Source organism: Fundulus heteroclitus, unplaced genomic scaffold (genome assembly GCF_011125445.2).
Source record: "Fundulus heteroclitus isolate FHET01 unplaced genomic scaffold, MU-UCD_Fhet_4.1 scaffold_276, whole genome shotgun sequence".
Taxonomy (NCBI): domain Eukaryota; kingdom Metazoa; phylum Chordata; class Actinopteri; order Cyprinodontiformes; family Fundulidae; genus Fundulus; species Fundulus heteroclitus.
Genome location: NW_023396685.1, coordinates 136,354 through 149,275, shown reverse-complemented (window position 1 = coordinate 149,275; position 12,922 = coordinate 136,354). Strand labels below are relative to the sequence as shown.

Below are 12,922 nucleotides of genomic sequence, written 5' to 3'. Positions count from 1 at the left end.
TGCCGAGGTCTGAGTGCCAAAGTTAAAATTACTGTATCAATAAATTCTTCTAATCACCTTTTCTCTCTTTATGAGTTTTTTAGATTGAAATGAAGCTAAAGGCGGAAATTCAACTGAAGAAACTTTTGCTTACTTCCATCCAATCGGAGGCTGGTCCTCCTTCGATGCAGCCAATCCGCTTCGAGCCACACCTCCTCGAAGCCCAATCATCATCCAATGTTCACCTTAAAAGCAACTCCAAATCATCTCTCGGCCTGCTTTTCAGCAAGCGCAAGAACCGTCACACCAATGTCGTATTTCGATTCAGACGGCCCCCTTTGCAAGCCTTCCATCCCCATGTATCATCCCTGAGACTGACCATCTCATCTATCTTGATTCACCTCACCATTCACCCCACCTTATCTCCCCATTCATCTCACTCAACTTTAGTAGGCCTTCGCGGCAACGGCCTCTATGCAAGCCTTCGCAGCTCTTTGCTTCGTAGCACTTTTCCTGTATTACTCATCCTACTTGTCTCTGTTCTTAGTTTTAATTCAAGTCTCTTTGTCTTTCAACCATGCAGACGCACCGGCCTCGACCTCGGCAATTTTTTGGGGGAAACATCCCTATTCTCATACGCCTGCTTATGCAAATTGAAGTATAATTCAGTGTGAATGTTTCCTGCCAAGGTCTGAGCGCCAAACTCTTAAAATATTGTATCATTAAAATTCTTCTAATTGCTTTTTCTTTCTGTGTGAGTTTTTCAGATTGAAATGGAGCTTTAGCGAAAATTCAAACTGAAGAAACTCTATTGCCTACCTCCATCAATCAGAGACTCATCCGCCTTCGAGCCTGGTTTTGCCAGAGGTTTCTTCCCAAAGGGGAGTTTTTCTTTTCCACAGTCGCTTCATGCTTGCTCATCATGGACAGTTCATGCAAACCTGTGTTTATCAAGTTGGACATCTAGCTCAAACTAATCATCATATGGACTGAACAAACTCTGTTTATCTCCACTCCACCACCAGTGTCAGGCCTGGGGGGAAACATCCCTATTCTCATACGCCTGCTTATGCATATTGAAGTATAATTCAGCGTGAATGTTTCCTGCCGAGGTCTGAGCGCCAAACTCTTAAAATGTTGTATCATTAAAATTCTTCTAATTGCTTTTTCTTTCTGTGTGAGTTTTTCAGATTGAAATACCATTAGGAGTAAGCATGCGCACGGTTGTTTTCTGTTTCTCTCTGGGTTGTGCTGTGATAGTCTGGCGACCTGTCCAGGGTCTATCCCACTTCCAGCCCAGTCACTGGGGGAAGTAGCCCCCCCCCCCCCTTCATCTTTTTTACTGACTTACATGAACTGTGATAACAGAGTCCATTAGGGGAAAAGAGACAACATGCTGCTTAAAGTCTTTCCGTCCGTCCGTCCGTTGTCTTCCGCTTATCCGGGGTCGGGTCGCGGGGGTAGCAGCTTCAGTAGGGAGGCCCAGACGTCCCTCTCCCCAGCCACTTGGGCCAGCTCCTCAGGAGGAACCCCAAGGCGTTCCCAGGCCAGCCGGGAGACATAGTCCCTCCAGCGTGTCCTGGGTCTTCCCCTGGGCCTCCTCCCGGTGGGACGTGCCCGGAACACCTCTCCAGGGAGGCGTCCAGGAGGCATCCTGACCAGATGCCCGAGCCACCTCAACTGGCTCCTCTCGACGTGGAGGAGCAGCGGCTCTACTCTGAGTCCTCCCCGGATGACTGAGCTCCTCACCCTATCTCTAAGGGAGAGCCCAGACACACTACGGAGAAAACTCATTTCAGCCGCTTGTATCCGGGATCTCGTTCTTTCAGTCACGACCCAAAGCTCGTGACCATAGATGAGGGTAGGAACGTAGATCGACCGGTAAATCGAGAGCTTCGCCTTTTGGCTCAGCTCTCTCTTCACCACAACGGATCGGTACAGTGCCCGCTTCACAGCAGACGCTGCACCAATCCGCCTGTCGATCTCCCGCTCCATCCTCCCCTCATTCGTGAACAAGACCCCAAGATACTTGAACTCCTCCACTAGGGGCAGGACATCCTCCCCAACCCGGAGAAGGCACTCTACCCTTTTCCGGTTCAAGACCATGGTCTCGGATTTGGAGGCACTGATTTTCATCCCGGCCGCTTCGCACTCGGCTGCGAACCGCTCCAGTGAGAGCTGTAGATCACGCCCTGATGAAGCCAATAGGACCACGTCATCCGCGAATAGCAGAGACGCAATCCTAAGGCCACCAAAGCGGATCCCCTTAACACCTTGGCTGCGCCTAGAAATTCTGTCCATAAAAGTTATGAACAGAATCGGTGACAAAGGGCAGCCTTGGCGGAGTCCAACTCTCACCGGAAACAAGTCCGACTTACTGCCGGCAATGCGGACCAGACTCTGACACCGGTCGTACAGAGACCTGACAGCCCTTATTAAAGGGTCCGGTACTCCATACTCCCGGAGTACCCCCCACAGGATCCCCCGGGGGACACGGTCGAATGCCTTCTCCAGATCCACAAAACACATGTAGACTGGTTGGGCAAACTCCCATGCCCCCTCAAGAATCCTGCTGAGGGTATAGAGCTGGTCCAGTGTTCCACGGCCAGGACGAAAACCACACTGCTCTTCCTGAATCCGAGATTCGACTATCCGACGGACCCTCCTTTCCAGAACCCCTGAATAGACCTTACCAGGGAGGCTTAAGAGTGTGATTCCTCTGTAGTTGGAACACACCCTCCGGTCCCCCTTTTTAAATAGGGGGACCACCACCCCAGTCTGCCAATCCAGGGAAACTGCCCCCGATGTCCACGCAATGTTGCAGAGCCGCGTTAACCAACACAGCCCCACAACATCCAGAGCCTTAAGGTACTCAGGGCGAATCTCATCCATCCCCGGAGCCTTGCCACCGAGGAGCTTTTTAACAACCTCGGCAACCTCAGCACCAGAGATGGGAGAACCCGACCCAGAGTCCTCAGGCTCTGCTTCCTCAATGGAAGACGTGTTGGTGGGATTTAGGAGGTCTTCGAAGTATTCCGCCCACCGACGCACGACGTCCCGAGTCGAGGTCAGCAGCACACCACCCCCACTGTAAACAGTGTTGGTGCTGCACTGCTTCCCCCTCCTGAGACGCCGGATGGTGGACCAGAATCGCTTCGAAGCCGTACGGAAGTCTTTCTCCATGGCCTCTCCGAACTCTTCCCACGCCCGAGTTTTTGCCTCGGCGACCAGCCGAGCCGCCTGCCGCTTCGACTGCCGGTACACATCAGCTGCTTCCGGAGTCCCACAGGCCAAAAAAGCCCGATAGGACTCCTTCTTCAGGTTGACGGCTTCCCTCACCGCTGGTGTCCACCAGCGGGTTCGAGGGTTGCCGCCACGACATGCACCGACAACCTTGCGGCCACAGCTCCGACTAGCCGCCTCAACAATAGAGGCGTGGAACATGGTCCATTCAGACTCAATGTCCCCCGCCTCCCTCGGGACGTGTTTAAAGTTCTCCCGGAGGTGGGAGTTAAAGCTCCGCCTCACAGGGGACTCCGCCAGACGTTCCCAGCAAACCCTCACAGTGCGTTTGGGCCTGCCCGGTCAGACCGGCTTCCTCCCCCGCCATCGGAGCCAACTCACCACCAGGTAGTGGTCGGTGGAAAGCTCCGCCCCTCTCTTCACCCGAGTGTCCAAGACATGCGGCCGCAGGTCAGATGAAACGACAACAAAGTCGATCATTGAACTGCGACCTATGGTGTCCTGGTGCCAAGAGCACAAGCTTAAAGTCTTTATTGAAAGAAATTTAGTTTTGAGACAGAAATATAGAAAGGTGATTTATCTCATAAACTTCTGGCAACGATTGCTGCACAAAACAAAACTCAGCATACAAGAAATAGACCACAAATTAAGGGAAAGTATTCTTTTGTTTTAAGGTTGATTCTATTGTGAAACGTAAAATGTCTCACTAGACTCCTTTATTGTGACATCTACATCTCATCTCAATATCATTGATATAATTGTAATACCAGCTCAAAACAATAAAAACCTGAATTTTTTGATATCCCTCCTTATTAAAGGTCAACTCCAGATGGACTGAATTATAAAAACTAGTACTGCTGACAGTGAATCTCTTCAGACAATTAAAGCAAATACTCAGCCATACTAGAAAGCACTGATTAAATGTCTAGTTTTCACTTCCATCTGAATAGATGCAAAACATGTTAAGGATCATCAACTTGAGAAAATAAAACTTAACATGATAAACTTCAACATAAACTTAACAAAACATAATCAGGATGTGGTGCAATACTTTACAGCAAATTTGTTCTTTAAGTGTTTCAGTTCTTCCTCTTGTTTCTCTTTTAGCTCCTTTAAATCTTTTACATTTTGCTGTCCCTTTTCTTTGTCTATATTTAGAACTGCTAGTTCTTGTTTATGCATTTCCATCAGAATTCTGCTTTCCTCTTTAAACTCATTGAATTCTTCAGCTTTTTGCCTGGCATCCTCTTCATATTTCCTTTTCATTTCCTCTATGCTGAGCTCGTGTTTTTTCACTAAATCTTCATTTTCTTTCTGCAATTTGATTTTCTTCTGATTGTCTTCGTTAATCTTCTTTTCAAACTCCTGTTTAAGCTTTTTCAGTTTAAGTTCTTCCTCTTTCCGTTTCTCTTCCTCCTCTCTATGTAGTTTCTCCCACTCCTTTATTTCCTTCTCCCATTCTCTTCGTTTCTCTTTCATCTCTTTTCTACTCTGCTTCAGTTTTTTAGTGATGTTCTCCTTTTCTTTATTCTCTGACTGTAACTTTTCCTTCAAAACTTTTTGTTTTTCCTCCCACTCTTTTTTCTGTTGTTCATCCTCCTCTTTTCGTTTCTTTTCCTCCTCCTTTCTTTTTTTCTGTTCTTCCAGCCTCTCATTTTTTATTCTTTTCTCAGTTTCTTTAAATTGCTCTTCTATCTGTTTTATCTCTTTCTCTGCCTGTTCCTTTCTCTTCCTATCCTCTATTTTCATTTTCTTTTCATATTCTTCCCTTTCTTTCTGATATTTCTCCTCAACCCTTTTCAGTTCTTTGTTCTTTTCTTCCTCCTCTTGGTTTCGTTTTTCCCACCACTCTTTCCTTTGCTTCTCCAAAGCGACTCGTTCTTCTTCCTTCTCTTTTCTGGTTTGCTCCAGTTTTTTCTCAATGTCCTCCTTTTCTTTTGATTCTGACCGAATTTGTCTCTCTAAAGCTTCTCGTTCTTTTTCCCAGTCTTGTCTATGCCGTTCTTCCTCCTCTTTTCTTTTCTGGTTCTCTTGTTCTCTTTTTTCCTTCTCTTTCGTTCTCTGCTCTCTTTCCTTGTTAATTCTTTCTTCCATTTCTCTAACTTGCCTAGCTCTCTCTTCTTTCTCCTTCTTCTCTTGTTCTCTCCTTTTTTGATCTTCTTCTCTGTTTTTCTTCAGAAATTCCTCTTCAAGCCTTTTCAGTTTTAGTTTCTCCTCTTTCTGTCTCTTTTTATCCTCTTGTTTTCGTTTTTCCCACCACTCCTTTCTTTCCTTATTCCATTCATTTCCTTTTTCTTCTATCTCTCTTCTGGTCTGCTCCAGTTCTTCATTTATTTTCTCCTTTTCTTTTGACTCTGACTGTAATTTTTCCATCAAAGCTTTTTGTGCTTTTTCCCACTCCCGTTGTTTGTGTTTTTCTTCCTCTTTTCTTTCTTCCTGTTCTTTCTTTATTTGCTCTCGTTCCTTGTTGATCTTTTCCTCCATTTCTTTAAGTTGTTCAGCTTTCTGTGTTCTCTCTTTTTCAGTTTCTGCTATCTGGTCCTCTATTCTTTTTTCCATTTCTTCTTTTTCTTCCTTGTGTTTTCTTTCCAGCTCCTCCTTCATTTTTTCCATCTCTTCTTCCTTCTCCTTCAGGATTCTTTTCATTTCTTTCTTTATGGCAGCTTCAGCCTGTTGCAGCATCTCATTGGTGTAGAAACTGCCTCCGTTCTCCTTCACCATGGTGTCGATCTTCCTTATCAGCTCAGTAACCTGTGAGCAATCCTGTTTATTATAGTTATTAAACACATGAAATCTTCCTCCACAGTCAGCAATCAGCTTCTTACAGGAATCATCACAACATGCAATGAACTCTTCAGGGGATATTTTGTCATGTGTCAGCTTGTCTCCTCCAGTAAAAAGGATGATGGTGAACTTCTCAGAATCTTTTCCAAAAACTTCCTTGATGAGACTTAATGTTTCCTTTTCCTCTGGTGTGAATCTACCGATCGTTAACACCAGCAGGAAGACATGTGGCCCTGGAGCCAGGAGATTCATGCATTTTACCAGTTCATCATTAATTTCTTCATGGGACAAAGTTGAATCAAACAGACCAGGAGTGTCGACCACAGCAACAAGACGGCCGTCTACTTCACTTTGAGCTTTCTGGCAGCTTTTTGTAACCGACTGTTGAAGTGATTTGGAAATGAACTCCTTTGTTCCCAGGATAGTGTTTCCTGATGAGCTCTTCCCGCTGCCAGTTTTCCCAATCAGAACAATCCTGAGACACTCTGGGTTCTTCTCTTCACTGTCTGTGAAGAACAACAATAAATTTAACATGAGATTGATTGATTAAGGCTATACTGATTGTAAAATTCACAGTTATTGTTCAATATTCCATACCAATATATTTTGGTGTAAATAAACAAAAATATCCACTTGTCATCTCTTAATTTGAGAAATCTGTTTCTGCCCACTGCCAGTAATATTAAACTTTTGGAGCAGTCAATGTCCTGACTTGAATCTGATCCATAATCTGCTGAGGGGGCTAAAGATTAGGGTGATGGCAAGATGGGCTTCCAACCTCAATGACATGGAGCTCAGCACCACCAGAGATAAATCATCAAAATACCGGAGAATACCTACAGAAAGCTGCTCTGTTGCAAAAACATTTATCAGTAAAGAGTTTGAGTGTTAGGAAAATTAAAAATCATTATCAAAGTTTTTTTTTTAATTAAGAACATACTTTTTTATCCTCCTTTGTCACCGTTTTATTATCATGTACTGGTCTCATTTCCAGTTAAAATCAAACATCTGTTATATGAAAATAACTTGAAATCTACCAGAGGTATGAATACATTTACGGCATAACTATACAATTCAAAGAGCAATATTATTATTTCCAGGGATGTGAAAAATAGTTTAAAACTTTGAACAAGATCTACAAGAAGCAGATTTAACCTCAAATGTACTAAACGTTCCTTAGTGAAAACTCAGTAATGTACAAATAGAGAAGAAACATTGTAAGATAAAAGATTATTTTACCTATGAGAGGTGCCTTTGTGGTGATCTTCTTCAGTTCAGCTTGTAGATTTAAATTTTTCTCCATTAGGCCCCATGATAATGTTTTCATTGTGTAACTGGACTGATTCTCCCTGTCAGAAACACTTTTTTCCACCATCTCTAACAGTTCTGGGATCTGCTGCTGGTCCTTAATGTTGACAACAACATATCTTCCTCCACAGCTCTGAATGAGCTTCTGGATGTCGCTGTCGCCGCTTACAACAGCTGAATGTTTAGGATCTGACTCCACAGTGAACAGAACCATGATGAAGTCATTGACCACAGAGTTGAACGTGTCCTGGATGGTCTGTAACTCTCCCTTGTCTTCATCAGTGAGGGGACCCACAGGTAGGACCAGGATGAAGGCGTGGACCCCCTCAGGATCACAGAGGGAAATGCACCTGAATGATTCCTCCATCACTTCCTGCTGAGTTCTTCCATGCAAGGCAGGCAGCTCCACCAGAGAAACCCAACTTCCGCTGACCTCTCCCTGGTTTTTAACACTAACTGATGAGTTGGATCTTAGCTCAGTCTGACCTAAGATGGCCTTGGCTGCTGAGGTCTTCCCTGCTCCTCTCCTTCCACACAGAACCAGGTTTAGTGAAGGTTTGATCTGTTCCTGTTGGGGTCTGCTGGTCTCTCCTCTGAAGCTCAGATATGTTCCTTTGTTTTCCGCCATGATGGTCTCAATCTCCTTCATCAACAGACTGCGATCATTTTTATTCATGTTGTAGCATCTGCCTTGAACTAGCCTGAGGAGCTCATTGACAGATGAACTTTCTCCATCATGTGTTAAAATGACCACTGAATGTCTGAAGGCATCTGGACCAAACAAACTAAGGATGAAGTTCATTGTTTCTCTGTTCTCTACAGTAAATTCTGGGGGTTTCACTAACAGCAGCAGAACATGTGGTCCAGGGTAACAGAGCCTCACACAGTTATTCATTTTTGCAAGGATTTCTTTATGAGAAAAACTGAACATGTCAGGAGTTTTTACTACTATCACTGGTTTTCCTCTCCACTCTCCACAGGAGGCCACACTGTGCATCTGGTGATGAAATCCCTGCTCTTCAATCAACAAATTACCCAGTTTTGACTTTTTTTCTTCACTTTTCCCCAACAACACAATCCTGAAATCAGATGCTGTAAGAGATTAGATATAATTATATGATTAAACATTTTGTCATCTGTCAGCTGAAGTAAAAAGAAATTATAGCATTTAATGTAAATAATGAAATTCTGTAAAGGGATAAACCTCAAAAGGCAAACATTTTGGAAAAGGTTAGAATTACTGTCAGTAGGAAACAATTGTGTCCAGGATTGTGATGCGATAGACGGGTTTCTGTCAATCCCACACAACGGTCAAATTTTGACCGTTGTGTGGGATTGTTCAGACAACACCTAACAAGCCTGTTATGTCCAATCAGGTCAGAACTAAGGAAGCCTTTTGGACATGAGGCCAAATCTCTTTATGAAACAAGAGCGGAAGTTCAGTTGGTTTAGGATTAACAGCAGTTAGATCCATTCTGGAAGCAGACCAACTGGGACTCTTAGGTCTGGTGTCTGAGCTTTTTAAGCCAAACCTCTATTTTTCAGAGCTTTCCTCTGCTGTTTTTCAAAACAGTGGATTCTTCAGTAAGTTCTTCATGCTTCAAAATGTGAGTGCTGTCATAGTGAAAGCACAGATCATACCACCTCATTTGTTTCCTCAGTTATTTTGTGTACCCACAGCACTTGTTTCTGTGATGGATTTTGAATCAGGTTGAGATTGTATGCTCTTCCTATTCATGGTAAAAGGCTTTTACTTGTATAACGCTTTAACTAGTCCAACAACCCCAAAGTGCTTTACACCAGTCAGTCATTGATGGTGGTGAGCTTGTAGAGTGACAGAAGCAAGGCTGCCATACATCTGGGTCACTGGACCCTCTGACCATGATTAGTATGACTGAGACGGTCAGAGCAGGGAACTGAACCAGCAGCCCGCCTATTGCAGGACAAACTCCCTAACTCCTCCACCACTGTTGCTCCACACTCATGTCTGTTTTTTTTTATGGGGACTCTGGTTTCTGCTCAGTTCTAAAAAAAAAAATGTTAAGTGTGAACCAGAAAATTCTTCTCAGCTGTGAGTGTATAGAGCAGAATAGCGACCTCTACAGGCCAGTCTGCAAATCTCATTATTAACTAATAAATTTACCCACCTTCATAGGACAGATGTGTTCTGGATATTTGACCACTGAGACCTTTAAAAACAGGAGATTATTGTGTATTATAATGGGTAAAATAAAAAAGATGTGTGAAGGTTGTATTGATATTATTTTTAGAGTCTTTTCTGGACTTACCAGCATTTTTAACAACAGCTACTAGAGAACCTGTTGGTGGCTTTTCTTTACGGCTCTGAGGAAAATCTGTTAAGCTGCTGGCTGCTTCTTCAAACTCTTCATAGCTCACATGTTCTCCATTGTTCTCTTTCACAATTTGACCAAAACGAGTCAGCAGCTCTGGACACTCAATGTCCTCCATCTTTAAGTATCTGTTTCTGCATTTTCTGATCAGTTCCTGAAATGGAGCCTTTTTTGTATAATCTTCAAAAACGTTGTCCTGCTGTCTTGGTTCAGAATTTAACATCAGTATAAAGGAATGATCAAAGGATCGATCATTAAAAGCTTCAAGGACTCTGTACATCGTGTTTTTCTTTTCTTCAGTGAAGTTTTCAGGCTGCAGAACCAACAGGAACACATGAGGTCCAGGAGCAGAGACTCTCGCACAGTCTTTAATAAACTGTGTTTGTTTGGCTGTGGTTGGAAACTGAAGATCAGGAGTGTTGATGACAACAATTGTGGTTTTCTCCACTTCTCCACCGACTCTGACACAGAACTGAGGTTCAGCGTTAAAAACATTCTTTCCCACTATGAAGTTTCCCACTGAATTCCTCTGGGACCAACTGCTGCCCAGCAGAACCACCCTGAGTTCAGACACTGCAATTGTAAGAACAAAAAGTTTGTTTAACAATCAATAAATTGGAAAAATACTTTGAAGTTAAAGTTTTCAGAGGAAATATGAGGTACTTTGGGTGGTCTTTAATTTTACATTTTTATTCTATATTTAAAAAGACAAACTCACTGTCAGGTGGAATAAATTCATAGCTTTTGCTTCGTTTTAAAGGTCGTCCACCTGTCAAGACAAAAGTAAACAAACATTAATGTGGGCAACATTCTGTTTTTATATCTAAAAAGTATCTTCAGTTATAACCCTCTGGTGCATAGCGGTCACTGTAGTGGACAGCTACTAAAAAGTAAATATCTCTTTAATTATTTGGTTTCTATGGTGAAATTGCATATTAGTGTCTAGAATGCTCTCTGCTGCCACACTCCATTAGGGTCAATTCATAGACATCATATACGTAGACGCGTCATTGGACGGGTTCTGCCTATGCTGCGATGCATCAGAGCGTCCGCCATCTTAAATGTGGCAAATCTGAAGTTACTCAGTCACTTAAACAGTATCAGAGGGACTTTAATCTCAGAATATACTTTGTATTCGTAATATTTTTTTTTTTTTAATATTACAAGTTTATTTTCATATCCCTTTAGTTTCATTCTCCTGAATTTATTCTCGTAAAGAATAAAAATAAATAAAATAATCTAACCTGGCCCTATTACTCCAGGAGTGAAATAATTCTGCAAACTGTGACTATTCGAGTCTGTTCCTAAAGTTTCACATGTGACACGGTTTTATGAAATAATGAAGACCACAATGTTTAGATTTATACACACACAAATATATATACACACACACATATATATATAAAATCACACAGCTATTTATTTGGCTTATTTATAATACTTGAAAATCTATATATTCACATCTATGTCTAAATACAATAGTATGTACTGTATGCAAGATAGAAACCTTGAAAAAGAATGGTCTTGCACAGCTTTTTTCTAGTGTTACCACTCTGCAGCTTTAATGTGTCCAGTTTTGCGACATGGTGCAGCCTTAGTTTATAGAAGGCAGATACAAGTAGTGAAATCAGCCAGAATAAATTTCCATGCAGCACAGGAATGAGGCATCTTCTCTGATCCACGTTCACTACAACAGAACTTTTTTCTGCTACATACAATATGGCGGTGACGTTGACGTGCGAACCTGCGCCCAACGACGCGTCTACGTATATGATGTCTATGGGTAAATTTGGTGGTCAGTCATTGTAATTGCAAGTAAATTTCTTCTGAATCCAAGATGGCCAACAAACAGCCAACCCTGTCGACCACTACTGGCATTTCCTCTCAATCCTTCTTTGGTAGAAGAGCCCAACAGGTAAAAAAAAAAAATGATATGATGATTTACAGTAACATCTAGGAAAGATATTATCAGTTTGAAATACAAAATTCTTTGTTCAAAATGGAGATAATTACGATTAACCATGTGTCCAATGAAGTGGACGTCATGCATCACTGATTAAATTTTTTCAACAGAAGTCATATAATTACTTTACTGTCTTGTAATTGTTTTGCTTATAATTCAGTGTTTTAACGTTACACATATAAGCTATTCATTTAAAACTTAAATTTTAGTATATTTTGTGTATACTTTGTGTATATTTTGTGCAGCTTAACTGTAGTTTGTGTAACTATACCAATTATTTATATTGTAAGGCAGCCTACAGAATAGTCCAAGAATTTTCAACAAAATATGTTGAAATATTTTTCAAACCCCCAATCGGTCGAGGCAGATGACCGTTCATACTGAGCCCAGTTCTACTGGAGGTTTTCCTTCCCGTTAATGGGGAGTTTTTCTTTCCACTGTCGCTTCATGCTTGCTCAGTATGAGGGATTGCAGCAAAACCATGTACAATGCAGACGACTCTCCCTGTGGCTCTACGCTTCCCCAGGAGTGAATGCTGCTTGTCGGGACTTTGATGCAATCAACTGGTTTCCTTATATAGGACATTTTTGACCAATCTGTATAATCTGACCCAATCTTTATAATACGATTGAATTTGACTTTGTAAAGTTCCTTGAGATGAAATGTTTCATGAATTGGCGCCATATAAATAAAATTGAATTGAAAAATCAAACAAGTGTTTGTATATTTACAGCAGAATACAAGATTGTTCTTTTTTTACAATAAATTCATAATGTTTTAATTTGAGTTCTCAGGCGCATGTAGTCCACTGCATTGGACATATCTGTAACTTCATGAAATAACGTTATTTAAAAAAAAAAAAAAGTTTAACATTTTTTTTCATGTCCTAAGAAGAATAAAAACACTTGAGAAAAAAATCTTGACGGAAAATTATAACATTGGTATTAAGAACTTATTATTCAATGTGAGAATCCTTTCAGGGATCCAAGCAGTGATCTTATCCCTCTGTCTAACATCTTATTCTGTGATACAAACCCTCTGCATATCCTGCTGGACTCCATTGATGAATCTTCCCTGTGATCGCTCTCCTCTCCTTGTCTCTGGCATTTCTACATTCGCTGTCTTTTTCCAATATGTTATTATATCTCCAAACCTTACCACTCCAACTTTGTTTTCACACGGCACAATGTGAGCCGTACCTCTGATCTGCTTGTTTCTATTCCTGTTCATTGTGTCACTTACTATGAAAATCTGAATATTGTTCTTTGACCACTCAACTTCGGCCACTGTTTTA

At 42.0% G+C, this 12,922-nt stretch overlaps 1 protein-coding gene across 1 annotated transcript; it reads right to left on the bottom strand.

The window, feature by feature from the left end:
- Nucleotides 1-3,756: 3,756 nt before the first annotated feature.
- On the bottom strand, nucleotides 3,757-12,858 carry LOC105923805. Its single transcript, XM_036129996.1, has 6 exons — nucleotides 12,828-12,858; nucleotides 9,603-10,238; nucleotides 9,462-9,503; nucleotides 7,246-8,406; nucleotides 5,611-6,512; nucleotides 3,757-5,463 (listed from the first exon to the last, which is right to left on the bottom strand). The coding sequence occupies exons 1-6, from the start codon at nucleotides 12,856-12,858 to the stop codon at nucleotides 4,255-4,257; spliced, it is 3,981 nt and encodes a 1,326-aa protein (XP_035985889.1). The 3' UTR covers nucleotides 3,757-4,254.
- Between the last annotated feature and the right edge of the window lie 64 nt (nucleotides 12,859-12,922).